A 25,848-nucleotide genomic window follows, 5' to 3' on the forward strand; every position below is an offset into this window, starting at 1 on the left:
CTTCGGATAAAAGAGTCAACATCTGGGGCAGGAAGCCTCCGACACTCGGCTTCAGTCCGTCCATTAGCCTACTGCAGGCGGTGTTTGCGTTGATTTGCAGCGCGGAGCCCGGATGTTTCTGTACTCTTTAAAAGTGGCATGAGAAGTTGGAGCCTTTTTTTATGGCTAACGGTAACGGCACAAAAAGAGGACTTGGCTTTCAAAAGTCAAACTTTTCCATACCTGAAACTCAACGTCGGCTCAGGTAGCACACCTGGATCTATCGTGACGCTTCAGAGGATTGACTTGATTAAATATTCCAGTTCTTGTATACAATGCTTTAAAGCGCACACGGGACAGGATCTGCCTGTCTGCCTTCCGTTTGTATTGTTCCTAATTCTCTGTTGATCCTCTGGGCTGAGCTGTGTCATTAATCATGGTTGCTGGAGGAAGTGCTGATCTGGCCCCAACAGCCGCTGTCAAGATCTTTTCAGCCGGAGCAGCTGGCTGTGTGGCCGAGCTGGTCACTTTCCCTCTGGACACAGCCAAAGTCCGACTGCAGGTGAGGACCATCACCTGGACATAAAGTCAGCGCTGATTGATGATGATGCACTGCTGGGAATACTGAGGTCCTGGAACCCCTCAACCAATCCCCTCATTTGTGACTACACACACTTAAAACATGTGTAGCATCTCTAGCTATATGTATAGATTTTATTATTAAGTTCACTTTTTAATTACATTTCTGTAAATTTCATCACATTACAGAATGCTGCCAAAGCACTTTACCAGTGGTTGAATGTAACTAAGTGCATTTACTCAAGTACAAGTACAGTTTTAAAGTACTTACTGTAGATATATAGCCTACTTAGATAGACTCTTGATAAATAGATTCATCCCAAAGGAAATTTTTGTTGCATGGATATTTTGATTTTGTGGTACTTTCAACTTCAACTCCACTACATTTTTGGCAGCAGATATTTTGCATTTTACTTCACTACATTTTCCGTAACCCTAGTTACTTGTTTCTGAGCTGAATTAGATTATCAATAGGAAATATACATATTTACATGACCATGTATTATTATAGATTAGGCCACTAAGCAGTATATGGGGCATTTTGCAAGATGAGTACTTTCACCTTTGGTACTTTAAGTAAAGAATTTGAATTTTAGTACTGTACTTAAGATATTGAATGCAGGACTTTTACATGTAACGGAGTACCCTTAGTAATAGTGTAGTATTGCTACTTACTTATGTAGGATTTTGAATGCAGGATTTTTACATGAACCGGAGTATCTTTAGAAGTATACTGTAGTATTGTTACTTTTACTTAAGTAAAACATCTGAATACTATGGAAGAAGATTAGGGCCAATGTGAAAAATGTATTTGAGTTCTGAGTTTAATCTCACAATTCTGACTAAACTGAGAACTCAAATATATTTTTCACATATGGCCCTAATCCACTTCCATATTCCCCTTCCTCAGGTGCTTACAACCCCCAAATCCCTAGGAACAAGCCATGTCCTCATTGGTATCTGCAGCCCTGCTTGCTGCATCGTTTCTCAGCAGGCTCTGGCTTAAAGGTGCTCTAAGCAACTTCTTGTTGACATTCAAAGTAATTTTAAACAAAACAAGATTAGCTTTTTTTTTTACAGTGTGTTCTGGGGACAGGCAGCTCGCAAATTGTGAGGCGATGTTGTGACAACAAATGTAGCCTAAAACATGCGTTACATCGCTTAGAGCACCTTTAAGGGGAAATCTTAACACAAGTACATGTCAAACCGATGCTGTAATAGATAGATAGATAGATAGATAGATAGATAGATAGATGGGTGTTACTCTGTTACCAAGGACATGTCTGTGGAGGAGATGAAATATGCTGCTGTGGTGGAGGGATTGGGATAGGTAGACACACCACAGGGGAGTGAAGGGGGAGGTGTGGGAGCAAGGGAGTAATGGGGGAGGCAGTGAGGGTGAGATATAAACATCATAAGAGACTGACATGGTAATTATACAACCCTTGAGGCCCATTTTGGTTTCTCCCAGCAACAGTTTCTAGACATTGTGAGTCACATGTGATAGAATGTTTGTAACATTTTGTTGTGCATTTAGATTCAAGGTGAATCCAAGTCCTCATTGAAAGGCCAGAGGATGAAATACAGAGGTGTGTTTGGCACCATCATCACCATGGTGAAGACGGAGGGCCCGAGAAGTCTGTACAACGGACTGGTGGCAGGGCTGCACAGACAGATGGGCTTTGCCTCAGTCCGCATTGGCCTGTACGACACCATGAAGCAGTTCTACACCAGAGGGTCAGAAAGTATGTGTCCAAATGGAGCCGATTTAATCCGTCCCTGTTTAGCAGAAATGCAAGACTTAGCAGTAAGTTCAGCTGTAATCTGCAGATTTCTGTTACAGCAGATACAAACATGGGATATTGAATATATTCACATATAGGGCAACAAGCAGATTCCTCTTTCAGGGAATAGAATTCCATCCATCCCTGCAACTATGTTGTCCATATTTAACAAGATGGGAGGGAGAATGTGTTGCTATATCTGGAGAGACGTCTGCTTTGTGATGCTTATCACAAAGCTTCAGAATCAGGAAAACCTTACATGTAGCATGTTGTTATTTGTTGTTGATTTATTTGCAAGTAAAACGTTTTATTGACAGGCAAATAAAAAAGCATAACAGATGTTATGAAAGGACAATTCCCCAGCCAAATGTATTCTTTTGTGTCTACTTAATTACACTAACTTAATATGTCATCATTATCGAAACCTTAACTTAACTTGCGTGCGACATTGGAGGAAAACAAGTGTCTTTGCTTGCATCGCAGATGCAGGAATCGGGACTCGGCTGCTGGCGGGCTGCAGCACCGGAGCGATGGCGGTGGCCTTTGCTCAGCCCACTGATGTGGTGAAAATCCGGCTCCAGGCTCAGGTCCACCAGCCCAAGAGCAACTCTGTGAAGAGATACAGCAGCACTTTTGATGCCTACAAGACCATCGCCAGACAGGAGGGCATTAGAGGGCTCTGGAAGGGTAAATTAAAATGGGCAACAAATGTTAGTTTGGCCTACAGTAGGTGGTACAAAGTCAATTATAATTTTATTTAATTTTTTATTTAATTTTAGTGTTTATTGATCCCTAGTGGGGGAATAAAATTTGACATTATGTTTTGATAGTAATCACTACACACAGGCCTGAAATACACACACATGCTCAGGAAGTATTGCATGCTCAAATGGAGAGATGTCAGAGTGAGTGGGCTGCATCCTGAGTGTGTGTGTGTGTGTGTGTGTGTGGGGGGGGGGGGGGCATATTGCCTTGGTCAAGAGCTAATAATCTCTATATATACATAATCTCTAAAAGGTAGCACTGCAGGTCTTTTTTACAGAGCCTAAGTTTTAGATGTCAAGTTGACAGCCATAAGTTACTTAGTTACTTTGATTTGAAATTCTGATTCAACTGTCAGCAGTTAGAGTTGCATTTTGGGTAGTGTAGGCACCTGGTTTTGACAAAGGAAGAATTCAAAGAATAAAAAACAATATCTCGGATTCTGCGGCATGGAATGTTTTCCTGTTTAAAACGTTTCTTTCTTTTCAGGTTGTCTGCCAAATATAACTCGTAATGCCATCGTAAACTGCTCCGAGCTGGTGACATATGACATCATTAAGGAGCTCATACTCAAGTATGACCTGATGACAGGTTAGTGCAAACTCATCACATTAAGGCCTCAGCATTTCAGACACCTTATTGCTCTTCTTGTTTTTTTTTTCCCCCACAGACAATATGCCGTGTCACTTCACAGCAGGCTTCGCGGCAGGTTTCTGCACCACCGTCGTAGCATCTCCGGTGGATGTTGTGAAAACACGCTACATGAATTCAGCACCTGGGACGTACAGCAGTGCTATTAACTGTGCATTAACCATGCTGACGAAAGAGGGACCCACAGCTTTCTATAAGGGGTAAGTAGTCAAAAGTGAGCATGTCAGAACCACCGAAACAATAGTTTCACGTTTGACAAAAGCAAAAAGTTCATGAAAAACTGCAATTTTTTCTTGAACACTTTTTATAGATTTGTGCCCTCCTTTCTTCGCCTGGGTTCCTGGAACATTGTGATGTTTATGAGCTACGAGCAAATTAAGAGAGCTGTCACGAGATTTCAACAGTCCCGGGACTCTTCGCTCTGACCTGTCTGGCAGCTGGTTTGTCACTGGATTGGTGTTATTGTTGTAGCAAAGCTAGGACAGTCTGCACCACACGGCACACACTTAGAAGAGACAGTGCGGTTAGACTGCTGCTGGTCTCGACCTGTTTTGCCTCAGGGATTAAATTGCACATTTAATTATGGAAGCCTATCTCAAAGGAAAAACTCCAGGAATGATTAATATTGAAATGTTACTGACTTGTACACATCTTTTCTAGCAATTTTTCTAATAATGTTTTCAATTGGCCTTTTTCACAGAAAAGAATGAATGATAATAAATAATGTTTTGGCTTGTCCTAGTATTGTGCTGACTCACTGTTAAGGCTACGGAGACACTTACCTGAGTCATTGGTAAAGTTGTGACTAACACTTGCTTTCCTACAATCACAAATCAAAATGTCTGCTGTAAAAAACTCCCATTCACAGAGTGAGGTCTGGTGTGGATGGGGATGCAGGGTTTACCCGGGTCAGATTTACAGTACATTTATTGAGCACAGTCATTTATTGGTTCATTGGTCTTGGTTGGGTGTTGCATTTAATATCTTGTTCCTGGTAAAACATTTATGTTTTTATGATGTGAAAAAATTGGAGTTGATGGATGTACCTGTCGAAGTGGGAGTTCTCTGTTTTCCAGAGTCTCTTAATATTTAAAATGTCAGAAAAATACTCATCCCAATTTCATTGGTCTGACTAAACACTCCCAAGACCAAAATTAGTTCAGATTCACTGTCACATAAAACAAGAAAAAACAGCAAATCCTCCCAATGGAGAACCTGGAACTTGGAGCATTTGATTTGACTGATAGTTGTTTTTCTGTCAGTTGACTAATTCATTTATCAACTTACCATGTTTGCTCTATCAGGAATGAGCCACAGTTCTGAAGGCTATACTGCCAAAGTAAATTTCAGGAATTTACCACTTAAAACCTAAAAATCCAATCCAATGTATCCTTGTATCTATGAAGGGTACACACTATATAGAAATAGAAAAGTCTAAATGTAATACTGTAGGCATCAGTGAAGCATACAATTAAAACAGACACTGTAACCACACCAACAAGACATAATCCACATGTGAAATACAGTATGAATGGAATAAACCAGGAATGGGTTTTTAAAATAAATAAATAGATAAATAACCCACGTTTCGTACATGACAAACCCCACCAACTGTCACTCCATACCTGCTCTACTACTGGAGGCTGTTATAGATACTCCACTGTATAATCCCTTTTATATGTGACCATTCAAGGGAACAATGTGATGATAAAACACCCCCTAACTGAGATACGGCTCAATGCTGACACTTTTCAGACATGACTCAGGCTTTTTTTTCTCCTAATAGCCAAGTTTACATTAAGAATAGGCTTTTAATATGTTATATCCTAATTCAATATCATTTTGGCAATTAAGTGATTATCATTTGATGTCTAAAGCTGTATATATGAGCTCCACATGTTTCTTTGCAGAAATAACTGGCTTCTCCATCAAACAATGCAGAGATACGGAGGGGAAAGAGGAGATAAAAGAATCAGCTGACAGACACGAAAATTGCCCAATTTGAGTCTTGAGGGACAAAAGAGGCTGCTGACAAAGATGTAACTGAAGTCTGCGGTGTAACAAAAGCCTCTAAACATGCTCCACCTTGGTAATCAGCTCCTGTAGTGTCAGTGAGGTTTCTCCATGGTTCAATTAGTATGGCAAGCTGTTCTGGGCCATATGGCACTCTGGCTAACCCGCACGCGTGTTTAGGCCACCTAATTGAGTTGGGACACACAAAGATTTTGAACAAGTGATGAGTTTGACAAGATTACCTTTGGCCTTTCATTAAAAGACATACAGGTAAATGTTAAGGGGGGAACTGTGAGTAAATCAAGTGGCAGGAGTCTCGGCACACAGACGATCAGAGATATCGAGTGTGGGTGAGAAGTTCAAGTTCACTGTACCAACTGTGACCAACTTTTTTTCTGACTCGAGGAAACAGATATGTTTTTACCAGATATGATAATATCTTCCTATTGTGCAATCAGATGTTTACAATGGGTGTTGCTTGTCATCTGGCTGAACCAGTTTTCTCACATTCAGATGATGATGATGCACTTCACCAATGTCAAGTTCAAAAAAGCAACCTAAAAAGTAACCTAAAATTAGAAGCAGTCTGTTTATGATAATTTAATTAATATTAATAATCGTAATTGTGCTTAAGGATCTCTGTTTTATTGGCCCAATATAAGGGGGCAACTATAAAAAAAAAAAGTCTGACCTTTTTTGAGCATTATGTCAATATTTGTCAGTAGAATATAGTGTTTGAAGAATGATGATTGGACAGTTGGATTTATGAAACCACGTGAGTTTTTTTGTATTGTCTTCCTCACTCAAAGAGACTCTTGCTTGAAATGTCCAAGTCAAAAGTTTGAGACTGTATTGCCAGATTTGCAAAAAAAAAAAGGTTGACATGTACTTCCTCTATACGTAATAAACCATCCATTGTCTGTGCCCAGTGCCTTTGGATACCACTGCCAATGCAATACATCAATTATATATATATATATATATATATATAATATACATATATATATATATATATATATATATATATATATATATCAATGTTTTCCTACCCTATAATACGCTGAACTTCTCTGTCCATCAGTATTTATTAATGTTGTAATAACTTAAATACACAAAAATTGTTTCAAATGATGCCCTATGACATCAAATTAATGTATAGATCTCATGATACTATGGGAGCTTTGCCCAGAAACTATTTCCACTTTGTTAACTTTGATGAGATACCAAACATGTATTTGAGGCTGATGTTTCATTGTGGAGCTTGTTCATGCCTCCTCTGCTGCACCAGAGGCTGAAGACGTACCGGTCTTGCTGGCCATTTGGGGCCTCGTCCGTACACTCCTGGACATATGGACTTAACGTCGTCATGGCAAAACGGAACATGCTGTAGACAGTGAGCAGCGTTCATGTGGGTGCCGCAGTGCAGCAGGAATGAATGGTGGCAGCAGGCCACAGATGGGGTTAGACTGCAGGCTGAGTGGCAAAAGTTGTGTATCTTCTCTGTTGAGGAATGCAGAGTGTCAGTGGGAATCTCACCGAGCCTCTGAGTTGATTTAAACTCAATTATTTCCTGGAGTTTCTTCACCAGGAACATGTTAATGTGCTGGAGTTTCCGTAACTTGAGAAAGGCATCCAGGAAATCTTCCAGTGTTGTTTTCCTTTCCTCAAACCTCTGAAACAGCATCTGTTACGAGGGATATACATTGTACACACACACACACACACACACACACACACACACACACACACACACACACACACATGGCTATTACGTTACACCAAATTAGACCTCTCCTTAACAGCCTGAAATATTGGCTTTCTTAAGTGTGAAACAACTAGACTGACATGTATTATTTGTGCTTGTGTTTCCTTTCAACCAGCTGTTTCTGACATGTCCCTTCTTGTCTTGTCTTCAATACTGCCTTGTCCTCCAGACCTTTTCTATAAGAGGGACGGTGGTGTGTTTCCGCCTTGCCATATGGTGTCAGAAAATACAGTACAGACATATACTGTATACCAACTAAAAACAAAATTACTGACATTTTATGTAAGTTAATATGTGACAAACAAAAAGTGTAGCAAACCTCTAAGAATAGGTAATGAATTCTGGTCTCACATTTATCGGACACACTCGTCATAATGTGAAGTTACTTTTTAGAAGAGACACATTAGCTTGCTGACTTTTGTTATCTGTGGCATGTTTTTTTTTATGAGAATATCCCTCTGATCCTATTATCTGTGTTAAAACTAATTTTTACCATGTTAATTGAACATAAGCTGTATTGTAAAACTATCTATGGAAGAAAATACACCCCACACTGATGCAAATCAAACTGGTAGAAATACTTACCTCACACTCCTCCTCTGCATGATTTATCTTCGTAACGAGACTCCACTGAGCATAATGGACATTGTATTTCTCCGCTGTAAAACAAAATATGCAATAGAGTTAAGGCAGCTAGGTACGGTAATAAAAAAGATAGCAGAAATATAATATCCAGAATAGAATTTTAAAACTCACCAAGCTGTTCGTGTTTGGCCTGGATAATGCTTCTAATATTTTCCAGTTCCTTGTACTTCATTGCAAGTAACAACTTAGCATCTTTAAATTTAGGTTTTTGAGACAGACCTACTTTGGCCATTATTTGATTTGAAACCAGCATCTTCTCTGCAGCCTTCTGCAGCCCCTGAAACTGGAAAAAAATAGAAATAGTTGGGAAAAAAACAGAGAGAGAGTTTTGTTTTCTAGAAGAATGTGAAGAAATGTAATCCACATGATATATGCAAAGTTGTTTTTGTCTGCAATCCAAATTATTTGTGTCTAATTTAATGTTCCTGTCGGTCTCTGTGTCAGACACTCACCTTGTCACTGCACCTGGTGATGTCATTGATTTTGTCTTCATCTTCCAGCAGCTCTCGCAGCTCCCTGGTCCTCAGAGCACCGAAGTGGCCCGGCAGAGACATGGTGACTCCTCCACACTGGATGCTCTTTGCTTCATCAAAGTTTGTAACCTAAACCTGTTTGTCCCCAAGGCAGCCTGCTGGGGCGCTATGGGAGCTGGTAATGATGCGTTCAAGGTCAGAAAACTACACGGCTAGAGTGCACATGGCATAAACAACCTTAAAAAGTGACATGCTAGGTTTTATAGACATCATTTTATAGATATGATGCCTTTAAGGGAAAATGTAAATGACAATGGGTTGCAGACGTTTTGATAAATTCATTCAAAATATGATTTTTGTTGCTTTTACAAAGCAATAGGCTATCAATCAATGGCTTTAACACTGTGTGGCTGTCTCCAGTCATAAGCTGTAACTATCCAAGCTATTAGAATAATTTCTTATTTACACAGTTCAGTTTTGTCACGTGCCTGTCTTTTATGATACTAGGCTATGGCCTTGCTATATATTCAATTCAATTCAATTCAATTTTATTTATAGTATCAATTCATAACAAGAGTTATCTCAAGACACTTTACAGATAGACCACACTCCAGAATTTACAAGGACCCAACAGTTCTAGTAGTCTCCTCCAGAGCAAGCAACAGTGCGACAGTGGCGAGGAAAAACTGCCTTTTAGGCAGAAACCTCGGACAGACCCAGGCTCTTGGTAGGCGGTGTCTGACGGGCCGGTTGGGGTTAGAATGAAGAGTGGCAATAACAAAAATAGAAAAAATTAGTAGTTTGTAGCAGTTCTTTGTAGTAGTTCATGGCATAGCAAGACGCTGTGCGGCATTACAAGGCACAGCAGGACGTAGCAGGACGTAGCAGGACGTAGCAGGCACGTAGCAGGGCACCGCAGTGTAGCAGTTGAACATGGCATCCCAGAACGTGTAGCGGGACCATGGCGACAGCTGCTACCCTGATTTCGGAGCCTCTCTGATCCAAGGGAACATGCTGGTGAAAAAAGAACATAAGGACTCCGGGGAATGACTCCCCAGAGCTAGGTTAGTAACAAGCATTTCTGGGACATGGATGCACATAAATGAAAAGATGGAAAGATAGAGGAGAGAGGAGCTCAGTGTATCAAAATAAATCCCCAGCTGTCTAAAACTATTACAACAAAACCAAGAGAGACGAGGTAAAGAGAGCTCCAGCCCGGCCGGGCCAGAACTCTCCCCAACCGGATCGGGCTGTATGCCAAGTCTCCCTTTAGTTCTATTATATTCTTGATTATATGATAGATAAATCTGAAAACTATGTGACTAACTACTACTCCCCAACAATATTCGATTCTATGCCCTAACTAGTGTATCAAAATAAGTCCCAAGCTGTCTAAAACTATTATTACAACAAAACCAAGAGAGACGAGGTAAAGAGAGCTCCAGCCCGGTCGGGCCAGAACTCCCCCCAACCGGATCGGGCTGTATGCCAAGTCTCCCTTTAGTTATATTATATGATAGATAAATCTGAAAACTATGTGACTAACTACTACTCCCTAACAATATTCGATTCTATGCCCTAACTATAAGCTTTATCAAAAAGGAAAGTCTTAAGCCTACTCTTAAATGTGGAGACGGTGTCTGCCTCCCGGACCCAAACTGGAACCTGGTTCCACAGGAGAGGAGCCTGATAGCTGAACGCTCTGGCTCCCGTTCTACTTTTAGAGACTCTAGGAACTACCAGTAACCCTGCATTCTGGGAGCGTAGTTCTCTTCTAGGGTTGTAAGGTACTATAAGCTCTTTAAGATAAGATGGAGCCTGACCATGAAGAGCTTTGTAGGTGAGAAGAAGGATATATGTTATATGGTAAATTGAAAGCCTGGTGTAATGTTAGGAATGGAGTGGTGTCTATAGTGTATGTTGTACACAAAGACCTGCACAGCCTAGAAATATGTCATAGCAGAATGTATATTTATGTAGCCTGTATATTTATTCAATTTATGATTTCTTCAAAAGCTCCTTTAATCAGTATTTTAAATGACAAAAACAAAGCAGATAAGACACCACCTTGAGGAAAAGCTAAGAATCGTCCTAGTGGTCGATTTCGATGTGTTTTATTTTACAATCAATTAAGATAATTAGTACTGTTTTTTTTTTGTAATCAAATCATTTTATTCTCTTAATGTTTATTGTTCACAGACCTTTGAAAATGACTTCTTTTACAGCTTTCAGCCATGAAGACTGGATTTTCAGTGGCCTTTAATTAGGCTACATATTTAATTGCAGACGTTAACTCTGGGATCAATAGATCAATAGTCTGTTTTAAAATATTTTGTAAAGAAATAGGTCAGAAATATTGAATAATATACACTTAATACAGAGTAGCCAATACCAATAGTATAATAAGTTCAACCATGTGTTTAATATTCACTGTGTGCGTGCATGCGTGTGTGCGTGCATGCGTGCGTGTGTCTGAGAATAACCCAGCCTCAGCTATATGCAGCCTTGGTTAATCCTTAAAGATGAGCGCTGCTGCTCCACGGTGAAAGTCCTGCACTGAGACACAGAGGAGCCTCCCCTCCAGAGAGCAACATGCACATTAACCTCAACGGCCACCAACCCAGGAACCCTCCACTGTGTGAGTAAATATTTCACCTCATATATCTTATCTTACACAGTATTTTATCAGTGTCAGTGTCATAGTGTGAGAGGGGATTCTGATGACTTTGAGGCTTTTGCTGCATAACATTTACTCTTGGGTATCATTTTTAATTAAATGTTTTATAGCTTTACATGTTGCAGAGGCGTATTTTCTTTAAGACGCGTGTGTATACCTTAACAGTCTTGTTTATTATGTAAGCATCATTAACTGACTTGCCTGTTAAAGCTTTCTACCTCGTTACATAAGAAGCTTTTCAGTTGTCCGTACTTTATTTTAGGCCACGTTGAGTCGTGCTGATAAGTTGTTGACTTCTTTCTGCTGCTAGACTGTTGTGAGAGGGTAAGATGTATCATTTTCTACTCGCCTAATGTTGCCTTTAAATTTAAAAGAAAAGTTGTACTTTAGAAGCCAGGAGACATAAACACTGAAGAAATAGCCTATAAAAGAGTTTATTTTTTAATTATGATGAATACAAATGGTAAAATACACTTCTATTAGCATTCTGAGTCAACACAGTGGGTTTTATATAGACCTTTTACAGCAGATAGTTTTTTGTAGGATAGCAGAAAAAGCACAGGTGTTGTTTATCAAAAGTGCGATCATGCCACGTGGGAATATCAGGGACCACCCCCGTGATTACGTTGTTTTTCCGACTGACAGTGTTTTTCTTTTCTGTTATAATGGCGTTTGGCTTAATGAATAGTTGCATGACTGCCACCATCTGTTGGGCATAGCCTAGAACATCAGGTGTGTGAAAACATGGAGGCCACAATAACAAAGATGTGCTACTGTTTTCGAGCATACACACAGCACATGGACAGGTGTTTGTTTGTGTTATTTGCAGGACAACCAATGGGAAAGGACAATTTATGAATTATTTGAAACATGTTAAGTCTGTGTATGTTTCTTGGCAGAGGGGTTTGTCCACAAAAAACAGTTTGTCACTTAAACGTAACAGGTTTCAAATAATTCATAAATAGTCCTTTCCCACTTGCTGTCCTGCAGATAACACAAACACCTGTCACAAGGTGAAAGGTGAAAAAGGTCCACTGAGACTCAGGCACAAGTCTTTTGCTCATTGATCACAACGTGTTCAATATTGTTTAGAATATAATAAGTTACTGAGTGTGTTTAAAATGCAGATTGCTGGCAAGTAAGTATCATTTTATCACATTCTACAGTGTGGTAAAACAATGTATTGACTTCATTCTGCAGGTTGGTTTGGTAGTTTGATTAATTGTTGAAAGATTAGTTGGTGAAAGATCAAAGATCACTTAAATTGCCTGATTAGACCTGTTGAGAGCAATGTGTGGGTGTGTACAACACTGTGCTTGATTGACATCTCCCTTAATCGTCAGTTTTGTTGCACCAGGGGGATTTGCAGGCTAACTAGAGGTTTAATTATAGAGTAATTAAAAGCACCTGCATGGGTGTGCATAGAAACAAGTACTGTTTTCCTATTCTTTTTGAGCATTTTAGGCATTTCATAGGACAGATGAAGATGTGAAAGGGGAGAGAGCGAGGGGGAATGATGTGCAGCAAAGGGCCACGGGCTGGAGTCGAACCTGTGGCCACTGTGTTGTGGAATAAACCTCTATAAATGTGTGCGTGCTCTACCAACTGAGCTAACCTGGCCACATATTGTTTTTCTATAATACAACTATAGTAGCTGTTTGCATACTTTGGTCCATTAACTAAAATAAAAATGTTAAAACTACTTTCTTAATGGAGTACTCCACCTATTTAGCATCGCACTCCTTTAGCATCATCAGAATTACGATGGGCCGAGACATCGTCTTTTTTTATTTCAAGTATTTTCTTCCTTGTCAAAACCTGGCACCTGAATTACCCAGAATGCAACTTAAATGTCGTAAGTCAGAGTTTCAGGTGCATTTTGCTAGCAGCAGCTAATGTAGCTTTTGGTTGCTAGACTCTAGAGGTCTAGTAAGCTGACTTCTTTCTATTCTGGCTTGCCTGATGTACAGCGTGGGATCACACGGAAATCCACCTTGTCAGGCTAGTGAAGCGTTTGTGTCTGAACTACCAGATTACCAAACCAAGCACCACACTGTGGAGGAAGGTCTGGCTAGTCCATACAGCATTCTGGGATGGGATAAAAACATGCACTGGTTTATTGTCATTTCTTTGAACCAATCATAATAGTCTTTGGCGGTGCTATGCGATTTAGAAAAAATTCCAAAATTCTCTTTTGAGACATTGCTAAGTAGCACTGATAGATGTGGTAGAACCTCATTTGTCCCTCGTGCGTGGCTGTGAGTGTGCGTGCATGCAATGCGTAGGCTAAATCGCAATCACGTCAAGACAAATCTGATTGCCAGGAGCTGACAAGAGAAAGCAGGGACACCAAACCCAAAGTCACCCATGTCACCCATGTCATAGGCACGGGCAGTGAAGCACCCCCACTTTAATGCAGCCAGCCAAAGATTTTAATTCATGCAGTATGGTATGAAGCTTTGCAGACAGTTGAAACCTGCTGGAGAGAGAAACTGCATCTCTTGAGATGTGAGCTGCTAAAAATCTCTGCATTGGCAAGCTATGGAAAAACAAATCAAACAACATGCAATTATGAATTTAGTTTCTTGCATTAAAAAGGTTGTTGTTTGGTAGATGATTTTGGAGTCTGCCAGAAGCCCTTCAGTACAACAACATTGAATAGTTTCCACAAGACAAAAACATCCATTTTACAGTAAAAGTCTGCTAAGTTTCACATCTTTGCAAACCCAGCTGTATGGTTCTTTATTAAACTCATGTCTCCCCATTTCGGCTTCCACTTCTTTTAGTGCAGTGATGCATTCTCTGGTGACTTTAAAAATCCAGCGGTGGGACATTCTGCTGTGAGTGAACGAAGACTAACCACCATGAACGGGGACCCTAAATTCAAGGCGGAGATGGACTCGGAGCACCAAGGTGAGCTGGACGACTTGGTGGCAGCCATGAACGTGGCCGCCAACCGCCTGACACCGCCCAATGGCTACAGGAGCGGTGCTCCGAGAACCACCAGATTCTCAGACAGGAAGATGTCACTGCAGGAGAAAGAGAACCGCATAGCCCGACACCCCACCATCGAGACCAAACGTGTGTCCATCACAGATGCTGATGTGAGGAGACTCCAGAGCTACAGAAATTATACTTGGAATTGGGTTTTTGACTAAATTCAACATGTTTATTAATGAGATATTTAACTGATTGAATTCTTTTTTTTTTTTTAAATGTCTGCAGGATTTTGTCCAGCTCAACCAGTATAAGTTGAAAAATGAGATCGGAAAGGTGATTGTTTACATTCATCTAGTGAGCAAACACAAGTCATTGCAAAAAATGTATGCAGCTGTTTAAAAATGCGTTATTTTTCACCCTAGGGTTCATACGGAGTGGTAAAATTAGCCTATAATGAAGATTCTGATCAGTACTATGTAAGTTGAAGCCTATCAGTGTTCATTTAAGGTATTATACATGTTTAAATGTCAGTTTGTCATTTACATAATTTGCTTGATCTCATTTATTCAGGCAATGAAAGTTGTTTCAAAAAAGAGGCTGATGAGGCTGTGTGGATTTTTCCGTGAGTAAAGATCAATATTCATCTCTAACAACAGTAAAATGTCTAATGAGTTTCCATAATTCCTGGTGGCGATGTGTTTGTGTGTGCAATTTCAGGCCGCTTGCCTTGTCAAGGATCAAACCCCCCGTTCCCTCTGGAGAAAGTGTACAAGGAGATCGCCATCCTGAAGAAACTGGACCATCATAATGTTGTAAAACTAGTTGAGGTCAGTCACCTGCTGTACATATATGCTGTTTATTTGGCATGTATAATGATTTCCGTAAGAAAACTGATCCCAATGAAAGCACTTTGGGATTGAAATATTCTTCTGTAATTTGGCATATTTCTGTATATTTTCTGTTAGAAAAAATATAGTAGGAAAGGATGTATGTAATATAGGGAAGTTTTCATAGGCGTAAAAAAGATTACAGCAGTTGCAATGCTCTTTATTTATTATTGTGGTAAATGAGGCCTCTGTGTAGGTTGATAGTGATGTGTTCACCAGACTACATACTAATAAGAAAGATAAAGGGTTAAATTGTCCCATACAATCATGAGAAGATGATCTGATCAGCTAAAATAAGTGAGATCCTCTGTGTGGTTGTGTCAGGGGTGATGCCTTTAGAACCCACAGAGTACTATGTAGGGCTGGGTACAGAACTCAATACTTTTTAGGCACCGACCAAATTGTAAGAGTATCGAAAAATGCCTCGTCATTCAATACCCAATTGCCATACTCTTAGGAGTAAATCTCAGCAGAGTCAGTGAGCCAATAAGCACGCAGCATGCTTCTACCAAGATACAGTCATGCTGTAAATGCTGAAAATACATAAAAACATTTGGGTTTGGTTTTACTTTGTTTTTATAAAATTAGTAAGTAGCATTTAGTTAACGGTATCAAAGTTACAGTATTGGTGTTGGAAGCAGTCGATATCCAGCCCTAACTCTTAGAATTATTCCTATGCTCCTAATCACCAACGAGACTTGAGCTAAATGAAACGTGTCTTGCAGGTGCTTGATGATCCTGAAGAAGATGGACTTCACATGGGTAGGGATTTTTTCATCTGTTTTAATTGAGTTTAGCCACTTACAGTGGTGCTCATCAGTTTAAGAACCCATGCTAAAGTTGACTAAAAAGAAGAATAAAAAAAATTCATCTTTTGGAAATTGATCTTAATGCCTTAATTTTAAAAAATGAGGAAAAATCCAGCCTAATGCCTGGATTGATATGCATTGAGAGATTTTTATAACTTTTATTTACAATACATTATCTATTCACAAAGGACATTGGTGCCCTTAAAGGTTGGAATTTTCCTAATTTTTTTAATTAAGGCATCAAAGATGATTTTTTTATTCCTCTTTTTAGTCAACTTTAGCATGGATTCATAAACTTATGAGTACCACTGTGTGTGTCACACCAAAGTAGGTGAATCATTCAATTCTAATTATTTGTCCTCAAGCCTTCGAGTTGATGACAAAAGGGTATGTTTTTGTGCATTTATGAGTTAGCATTTAAATAGTCCCATACGAGCTAATACACATATTTACTTACTTTTTTTCTCCCCATCTCATGTTGGTCAGCCCGGTGATGGAGGTGCCTACAGACAACCCTTTCACCGAGGAGCAGGCTCGCTTTTACTTCAGAGACGTCGTCCTGGGAATAGAGTACTGTGAGTTTACAGATACGATTTAATATTAAATTAAACATCCATGTTTTAGTACACATAATGTTTTTTCTGTGTTAAAGCCATCTGAAAATGATCGACTTTGATGCCTTTGGAAAAAGCTAAAAGTAATGTCTTCAAAATCTAAAATTGAATTGAAAAATGAGTACTTGCCCAGTAGATGGCTTAGCTACTATTCAAGACACATTGCAACATATGGAACTGCTTAAGACAAAGAAAGATAATTTATTACTGGTATTTTATTGTCATTTACATTGAAATGGAAGGCAATATGGCTTAATTACACAAAAATGCGCCACGCTTCCTTGTGGCTGTTCTAAAATGACTATAGAGCTGATCAGCAGACGATCAACATGTTCACTCGTTTGCATTCTTTGCATTGTCTGTCACAGTGCACTACCACAAGATCATCCACAGGGACATCAAACCCTCCAACCTGCTGCTGGGGGACGACGGCCACGTCAAGATCGCAGACTTTGGTGTGAGCAACGAGTTTGAAGGGACGGACGCCATGCTGTCTGGCACGGCGGGGACGCCGGCCTTTATGGCCCCTGAGATGATGACTGAATATGAGCAGAGCTTCAGTGGGAAGGTGAGACCACTGACTGTATTTTATAGTCCATGGGTGAGAAAGATAATCCTTTTGTTGGCCAAGCAGAAAACAGACAATGGTCATCACTGAGTCACATAGGCCTATGTTTTGGGAGTCATCATATCAGACTGTGTTTAATTGTGAGTAATTATCAAATAATTAAGTCCAACTGCCTACGCAGAGCTTTTCAGTGATGACACAGCCCTGATAATTACTGTTTGTTTACCAGGCATTAGACGTGTGGGCGATGGGAGTCACACTCTACTGTTTTATCTTTGGGAAGGTAAGAAAGCTCACAGCATTTAAAAAATAAAAAGCCCATCCAACATTTGATTTCAATGATTAATGATTTCATTTTCTTTGTCATGTCCTAGTGCCCTTTCTATGATGAATACATCGTCTCTCTGCACAACAAGATCAAGAACAAACCTGTGGAGTATCCAGAGACGTAAGCGAACATTAAAAACATTCAGATCTCTATCTGGCTTTAAAGGAGAATTCTGGTCGAGTCCAACACATAGATCTGTTGTATGTAAATTTGGAGTGCTGTCAGTAGAGAGAAAAACTAAAACAATCGGTACTGCCTACACTGAGTTATCCTCCTGCTAGTGTTAGCAACCAACAGTCTTGAACAGGGCAAGTTTTAAATGTGATTTTAGCCTCTAAACATGTTCAGAATGTCAATGAAAGTGCCTCCCCATGTGCAGTGATGCCTTCCGAGAGAACACAGTGACTCTGACTGTTGTAGATGTGACAGAAATGCATGAAAGTTGTGTTAATTTAGCTGTGTTTAGTTTCAGTGTTGAATCTGCAAGGAGTGCTTCGGCACCGTCTACAAACAACACAGAAAAGAGATAAAAACAGATTTTCAAAAATAAGCATATGCTTATTTTTTTAAAGCATAAGCTGTAACTAGCAGGAGACAAGTTATAATTGAGGTTAGTTTGACACTACCTTATTTAATCATTAAATTGATAGCCTACATATTTTTGTTTTATCTCTTTTCTGTGTTGTAGTTTGTAGATAGTATCCTTTAATAGGATACATGTAGCAACATTATATCAGTATGGGTTCCAGACTATTTTAATAAAATATTTCTCTGGGGCGGGGCAAAAATATGGCACATGTGCCATCACTCATCTCTGGGTGCTAAATTAGATGAGAATATTAAACATTATTTACAGAATAGCTTTTAAAATATTTTTCTTGATTAGAGAGAAAAATGTGGGTAAATAAGCAGATAATTTGTTAGTGGAAGAAGAGATATTAGTAATTGTAATGAAAGCAGCAAACACACCTGCAGTTTCTATTCTCTGTTTAAGTGATTATGTATTTTTGTTCTACTGTATATCCTGTGATGGTAGCCGCTGTAATTAGCTTCACATATTATCAAAAACATGTGGTCCCCTGAAGAAAATGTCACGCCTGTTAAAGTTAGCATCATCTTTCTAGATCTTTTCCAAATGACTCACAGAACTTTTTCACAGCCACAAAATCACAGGTGGAGTTGATCACAATAACGATGGCTCCATTCCAGAAATGATTACAATGCTGCAAATGATAATATTAGAGGTTACACATGTGTTTGACAAGGAAAAAATGTCTTTTCCAATGACAGAAGGAAAAAAAAGTCTATTCAACTCTTCATTCCACGTTACGCTCGGTCATGTATCAGTTTTGAACTGTGTTTGAGTAGCTGACTGTCCCTCTTGTTTCAGGATGCTTAACTCTTGTTATCCAATCAGTGGCATACGATCCGCCTACAGAAGGCCCTTCCTCCACCACCATCTCAGTCGGCAGTGACTCCACAACACGTTGTTTACGCTTTGTCTTGTTTTGAAATATTTTACCTAAAAAACTTGAAATGGTTTATTCCACTTTTATCCTGTTGCTTACCCCTGAGCACGGGCTGTAACAGGAACCGCTGTCAAAATTATATTTATCAGTAAATCTAAAATAATTTTGCTTCTTCCACAGACCTTTGATAAGCAGCGAATTGAAGGAGCTCATTAACAGGATGCTGGATAAAAACCCTTTAACAAGAATCACCATCCCTGAAATTAAGGTGACCGGAAAAGACAAATCACCTCTGTAGTGGTAGCTTGTTGCACACCTTCCTCACCACTTTTTGTCAGATGTAAAGTGTTCCGACTCATGTAGACCACCATTTCCAACTTCAACATCCAAGGCTGTCCAAACAGGACAAGAAACTGTTTATTCCACAGATAAAGATAAACAAAAAAAAGTATCCATACACTGTGTTCACTGTATTTTTGGTCAGTTTTCAGCAATCAGCGGTCAGAAAAATAGTTCCTCCACATCCTTCATCCTGCTAACTGACTGTAATTCTACTTAAAGAAACCAACTCAAAATTGTCCGATAACAGGACAGACTAGTGGAGAGTGTGTCTTAACCTTCTGAGACCTAAGGCCATTTTTACAGTTTATTGTCCGTCTGGATTTATTTTATTAAAAAGCTTGTAAAACATCAACCCTGTTGTCTACAGTCAAGATATCAACATCATTTTTAAGGACAAACTGGGTTATTAGAATATTTGGGTTGCAGTGAGGTCACTTGCATGTTAAAAATGGTTGTAGGGCCTTAAAAACAAATAAATAAAAAAAATGGAACATGAATCTTCCAGATATGTATTGATATCACAGACAGATAAGTAATACATAAGCCATTTTCCTTTCTAAAACACTTCTCATATGTCTTGGGAGTCACACTGTGAAGAAATAATCATTATAACTTATACAGTTGACAAAATACATACATTTTTTCAAAGAAAGTCAAGACGCTTTTGTTCTCATGACATTTACTTATGCCAATAATAACATAATAATGTCATATTTATTGATATTACACCCACAGCAATGCTACACAAGCAAATGTGTGTCAAAAATGTGCTCCTCTTGGCCTTCCATACAGCCTATCAGCCTTTTTGTCCCCTCTGGCCTTCCATACAAGATTGTGACGTTGTCTCCCATATATGGGCATACTGGGGCCTCTATTTCCCTAAACAACACAGAGTAGAGATGGAGCCGCGAGCTAGCGGCAGAAATGAGCCAAAACGCGATGAATTATGGACATAAAGTGGATCAATCTTGGATGTAACAGTTTGGATTTAAAGCCCAACAACCCCAAAAGAAGCTGGAAGTTCCAGGCTCAATATAAAATCACTTGTAGAGGCTAGAAAGACCCGGAAGAGACCTCCGTAACCGCTAACTCGTTACCTTTCAGGCAACCATTGGTAAGTGGCCGGCTTGTATGGTTGATAACTTATTAAACTATGAATCAAAGGTGCTATTTTTACGCGTGGGCGAGTGTCTCCGGCTCAGCAAACAAACATAAAAGCACATTTACAACATTACCTGTATATTAGACTACATCATTTAAATGTCATAGAACAATTTACTTTTGCAGTGAGAATAAAATACCAAAAACTGTAAACAATACAACAGCTCTTACAACCACATGTGATTACTACTACCCATAAAACCATGCTGTACTGTATGTTCATGATGGATCTGCATTAGCTTACTGTTTCACCTAATGATGGTGTTGTGTTGTTCCAGCTCCACATGTGGGTGACGGAGAACGGCTCCAACCCTCTTCCTCTGGAGGAGGAGCACTGCACGGCGGTGGAGGTCACTGAGGAAGAGGTGCAAAACAGTGTTAAACTCATCCCCAGCCTTTCCACTGTGGTGAGTCGCACATTGCATCCTCACTAGTCACTATTTTACACTTCAAGACCACAGCTGGCTGCAATTCTTACATTTATTTCAGCTGATTGCCTTTTCTTGATATGTCCACTGTTGTCGTAACCACATAAGGGACAATTCATCTCACTTCATGAAATCTCAACCTTTTACGGCTGCAGAACTCTTGCATTCAAAATGTCATGATGTACATAGTTTCACAGAACTGGCTTTTGCCAGTTTTTCAGCAGGTAGCCTACAGAAGTCCAGTTTTATGGGTAGGGTTGGGCATCGAGAACCGATTCCTACATGGAATTGTTTCAAACATTCCGATTCCAGTAAAATCGTTTCTTTATTGGAATCGTTTGGAGGGTTTTGGTTTCAAATACGATCATCACTTGCCAATTTAATATTTGCAAGTTTTGGTTTACGTGAGCAGCCCGGCGCTTGTTGTGTTGCAGCCTCTAGTTTGTTCATGTTTATTGTCCCCATGGGGAAAGTAGGTTGCAGCAGATATCACATCACATGGCATATTCAAACAACATTGAGACAAACAAGATGAAGAAGACCTGTAACATGTATACATTGCTACTCATAGCATAGACCAGAGCACTCAGGCAGAGAGATAGGGTTCCAGACCAGCTGGAGAAAAAAAAAAATTAAGATACCTTATTCCTGTACAGGACCTCCATTATTAAGGAGTTTGATGGCCTGTGGAACAAAAGAGAACTTGGATCTGTTTTTTTTTAACAGAGGAGCACAGTACTGTTGTCTTGAGGGCCGCAGTTCAAATGAGGTGGAAAGGGGGAGCTTCTTTTTGCCCACAATGCTGTTTGCCTTTATTAGTGTTCTGTTTTTTATATACTTTCCATACTTGGGAATGGAAAACCTGATAGCTTACCGGAAGTTTTTTTTTTGTATGTACTTTCTGTGCTTCAGTGGTTTTGCCAAACCAACAGATGATGCCAAAGGAGAGAACACTTTCAACAAAAGCACAATAAAACGTTTGAAGTATACTGCTGCTGACATTAAAGGACACTAGTTTCCTTGAAAGAACATTCTTTGTTGGGACTTAGTATTTAACTTGTCAGTCCAAATGTCCGATTTAAGTTTGTGGTCGAGCACCTTGCCGAGGTACTTTACTCTGTGACAGTATCTAAAGGATCCCCATGTATAAGAGTGGGTTTAGAGGACTGTGCTTTTCTAAAATTGACATCTCCTTTGTTTTAGAGTTATTTAAAATAAGGTTTGACTTCTCACACCAATCAATAAAAAAGTCAAGAACTGGCTCATGCTCCTCTTCCTGGTCATGTAGGAGACTAAACAGGGCGATATCATCTGCATACTTAATAAAGTGCCTGTTAGGAAAAGTGCTGGTGCATGAGTTTGTGTACAAGATGAAAATCAAAGAAGATAAAACACATCCCTGTGGGGATCCTGTGCAAGTAGTCATTTTGTCAGAGAGTGATGTATCAACTCTGACTTGCTGTAATCTACAGCTAAGAAAATCAACAATCCATGAGACTACATTATCTACAAGGAAGAATTCTTCTGTTAAAATTTTTGCTAAAATACTGGGCTTAATGGTATTAAAAGAAGAGGAAAAATCAGCAAAAATGATTTTGGCATGAGCCTTTGGCTTCTCTAGATGAATGTAGGGTAAGATAAGATGCAGTAGAGTTGCAACAGTTTCTTCAACTCCTCTGGATGCTTGATAGGCAAATTGCATGGGGTCTAGAAGATGCTGCGAGATAATGTAGCTCTTCACTAGGCAACTTCATTACTAGTGAAGTCAATGCAATAGGCCGGAAGTCATTAGGCTGTTTAGGCTAACGTAAAAGAAAGCCAGTGTTGCTTCATTTTACATTGAAAAAGCCCTGTAAAACTGCAACTCACCATTGAATCAAAAAATAAAACTTACCTCTTATTTGTGAAATAAACATGTGACCCATTTCAACTCCACCCCTCAAAGAATCTAAAATCAATAAGACTTATATATAAATAATATATCAAGCATAACTATCCTATGCACAAATAAAGAACAAAGACATGGGAGGACACAAAAAGCCATTTAGTTGATCATGTTGCCTTTTAAAGTTGTGAAATTGCAATATGGATGAATGGGAGATTAATTAGGAATATATGTGATGGTACAATAGTATTAAAAAACGGAAGATTAAAGAACTTAAAGTTTACAGTTTAATTATGGGGATTTCATTGACATTTAAAAGTGTATAGACCGACTTTGGTGTGGAGACTTAATTGGCGGTATGAAAACCTTTTGTATTTTCATTGCTACTGTCTGATGTCCACTGCAGATTCTGGTGAAGTCCATGCTGAGGAAGCGGTCTTTCAGTAATCCCTTTGACTGTCTGGGCAGAAGGGCTGAGAGGTCCATGTCTGCCCCTGGAGGTCTTCTTACGTAAGTGGCCTACTCTGCAAATCCTGCTCTGCAATTAAAGGCCTCCAACACAACAAAGCAGTAAGCAGATGCTTGGATAAAAATAGATCAGTCAGTAACATGCTTTATATGTGTAGCGCGTCGCTCACATATGAAATATGTTATAGAGCCACTACCATCATATTCTGAATTTTAATCTTTGAACACTGACTAGCTGTTATACTCTGTTCTTATGAAATTAGCAGCAGACTCAGGTAGATAAAAGCATTTGTCCTCCCCTGATAAGCTAAATGGAAGCCCCTGTGGCAGCGGTAATGGCTGCGCTGCTTTTGTTTTCCATTAACAAGCCAGTCTTGTCTGTGGGGGGGCCGCTGGCACAGTAATTACACCTCCATGTGAAGAGATGTGGAGCTCCAGCTACATCCTACACACTTGTGCAGGCACCACCACCATTACCACCACCAGCAGCAGTACCACAGTACTGCAGGCTCCCACACATGTGAAATCTATACAGATCATGTGAGATGGAAATGGAAATGGGGAAAACAGCAGCAGGTCTTATGGACAAAACTACTTTTACACACCTGAATAAAAAGGGAGGCTATAAATAAAGATAATTTCCCAGTTTAATAAGTGTGCTCTACAGTGACCTAAAATAGAAGATCAAAGTATTTACCTTTGTGCATTTTTGTCTATTTAGTCACAGAATTATTTAATTACCAAAACATCTGATTATGTATTTTATATTTAATACTTTGGGTTGCCATCCAAATGCATTAAATTAAATCGACTGATACCACTCTCACATCTGGTCTTTCAGTATGAAGCTACAGTCAGCCGCCAGTTAGCTTAGCCAAGCACAAAGACTGGAAACAGGGGAACTGCTAGCCTGGCTCTGTACAAAATAAATAAAGTGTACCTGCGGGCACCTCTAACGCAAATTGTAAAATTAGGCCTACATTTGTAGTTTTTAGTCTGGTACATAACCTAGAGTAAATCCACTACAAATTAAACAAGATATAAAGTGTTTATCAATGAGCTTTAGAGGGACTAGTTGGTGGACTTGGAATGAAGCTACCTGATCTGTCGCAGTGGGATTCAAACCCAGATCTCCCACCCCAAAGGCATGTGTTATATCAACTGCGCCCCCCCCTAGGTTTCATTATCTGTGTTGCCAACTAATTCTCTAATCTCCTTTTTTGCAGTGGCACTTGGGGCTTATCTCGGTCTTCGCCTCACATTCATCCCTCCTTAAGGTACATTTTTATGAAAGGTTGATCTCGAACAGCTCATACACAGCACAGCTCATCAGTTGTTTTGTTCAGCCTTTTTAAGAGGATTTAAGGGAGACAAAGCAACAAGCTGTTCATAAACTAAAAGCGCACACAGGAGGTGTTGTTGGCTGTGTTGTGTCGACCTCCTTGCCTCTCTTGATGTGGATAAGCAGTGATGAGCTGAGCTGTGGAGAACATGATGTACTCCCATTACATTTTTAGTTTAGTGGGTCTCCCCCCCACCCCACCCACCCTCCTTATCTGCAATCTGACTTGGCACTTTCAACAACATGACCGAGCGTTTGTCGCCCCACAGGAAAGTCAGCAAAGAGGGGAGCCGAGATGCCGAGTTGGAGGACTTGTATGAAGACGATGCAATTACAGAGTAAATGTACAGATTGATTTGTCACATGAACACAGATTATACAATTATTAGTTTTGTATCTTTTCTTTCTCTCCTCATTCTTTCCTAATTTTATATGCTTACATTTTGTTTCTCACATTATATAGCATAACACTGACAATTATGTGATATAGCCTTTTAAATAGGCCAAGCAGTGTTGCTGTGTTGACTGTGAAACACTAGATGGCAACCTTGTGACTACAAGTGCATTGTTTTCTTTATGTTCTTAGTTTGCCTCTGTGTTTGTTCCCATTCAGCAAAGTTTTTCTGCTTTTGTTCCCCAGGAGGCCTTTAATATTTCAGCCATAATATAATTTTAAATACTCCACGTCACTGCGTATTCTAGTCCAACCTTTACAGACGCTGTGCAGCATTACAGAGGACCTTACATCTCCAAGTGCACTCTCAAACCAACAAACTGTGGCCTGGTTTAATTTCCAAGGCCGGTTTCTGTGTGAAAATGCACTTCATTCTGCAAACCAGTAGAGTGCAGCATTGTGTTACAAGTAAAAAGGTCAACTCTGTACTTCTGAGCTCCAGGATACACTGCTCTGACACATACCTCCTTTACAACAATTCAGCAATTGGCATCCACAAATAACACACCCTTTTCTTTATTGGTATATTTTAGAATAAAATATACTTTTTAAAATAGATGTTTCAGCTACTTCTGAGGATAAGTTGGAGGCATGATGCTGCAAAATGTAAAGTGCATGAGTGCCACTGACAGTCGCCATCACAGCGTTACTGTCATCACGTGACCTGATCATAGTTCAATCAGGAGAGATGTCTTGCAGATATGCAAATGAGGTTTATTGTACAAATCAATAAAATGTTCAAAGTCTTTGGCGATTAGACTCCTTTGCTATACAAACATTTTGCATATGTATATAGGGGTAGAGAACCATCAGACCCCCCAATGG

General features: G+C 39.6%; 3 protein-coding genes across 4 annotated transcripts; 2 read left to right on the top strand and 1 right to left on the bottom strand.

The window, feature by feature from the left end:
* Positions 1-6: 6 nt before the first annotated feature.
* On the top strand, positions 7-6,692 carry LOC116675696 (mitochondrial uncoupling protein 2). Its single transcript, XM_032507315.1, has 6 exons — positions 7-541; positions 2,096-2,303; positions 2,826-3,029; positions 3,594-3,695; positions 3,775-3,955; positions 4,066-6,692. Exons 1-6 carry the CDS (start codon positions 416-418, stop codon positions 4,178-4,180), a joined length of 936 nt encoding a protein of 311 aa, XP_032363206.1. The 5' UTR covers positions 7-415; the 3' UTR covers positions 4,181-6,692.
* A 1,410-nt stretch (positions 6,693-8,102) lies between these two features.
* LOC116675703 (vacuolar protein sorting-associated protein 37D) lies at positions 8,103-8,757 on the bottom strand. The gene is made up of 2 exons (XM_032507326.1): positions 8,631-8,757; positions 8,103-8,461 (listed from the first exon to the last, which is right to left on the bottom strand). The coding sequence occupies exons 1-2, from the start codon at positions 8,730-8,732 to the stop codon at positions 8,279-8,281; spliced, it is 285 nt and encodes a 94-aa protein (XP_032363217.1). The 5' UTR covers positions 8,733-8,757; the 3' UTR covers positions 8,103-8,278.
* Positions 8,758-11,032: 2,275 nt separating this feature from the next.
* camkk1b (calcium/calmodulin-dependent protein kinase kinase 1, alpha b) lies at positions 11,033-24,970 on the top strand. Of its 2 annotated transcripts, XM_032507301.1 has the most exons (18): positions 11,126-11,289; positions 11,591-11,652; positions 14,115-14,432; positions 14,554-14,601; positions 14,691-14,744; positions 14,839-14,890; positions 14,986-15,095; positions 15,881-15,917; positions 16,330-16,351; positions 16,451-16,539; positions 16,947-17,146; positions 17,376-17,429; positions 17,521-17,594; positions 19,124-19,211; positions 20,725-20,853; positions 23,166-23,269; positions 24,454-24,504; positions 24,839-24,970. In XM_032507301.1, exons 3-18 carry the CDS (start codon positions 14,193-14,195, stop codon positions 24,909-24,911), a joined length of 1,425 nt encoding a protein of 474 aa, XP_032363192.1. In that variant the 5' UTR covers positions 11,126-11,289; positions 11,591-11,652; positions 14,115-14,192; the 3' UTR covers positions 24,912-24,970. The 2 variants fall into 2 exon arrangements, with proteins under 2 accessions (XP_032363193.1, XP_032363192.1); XM_032507302.1 differs by lacking the exon at positions 11,591-11,652 and having other exon boundaries at positions 11,033-11,289.
* The last annotated feature ends 878 nt before the right edge of the window (positions 24,971-25,848 follow it).

The sequence above is a fragment of the Etheostoma spectabile genome, chromosome 3, assembly GCF_008692095.1.
Source record: "Etheostoma spectabile isolate EspeVRDwgs_2016 chromosome 3, UIUC_Espe_1.0, whole genome shotgun sequence".
Lineage (NCBI taxonomy): Eukaryota > Metazoa > Chordata > Actinopteri > Perciformes > Percidae > Etheostoma > Etheostoma spectabile.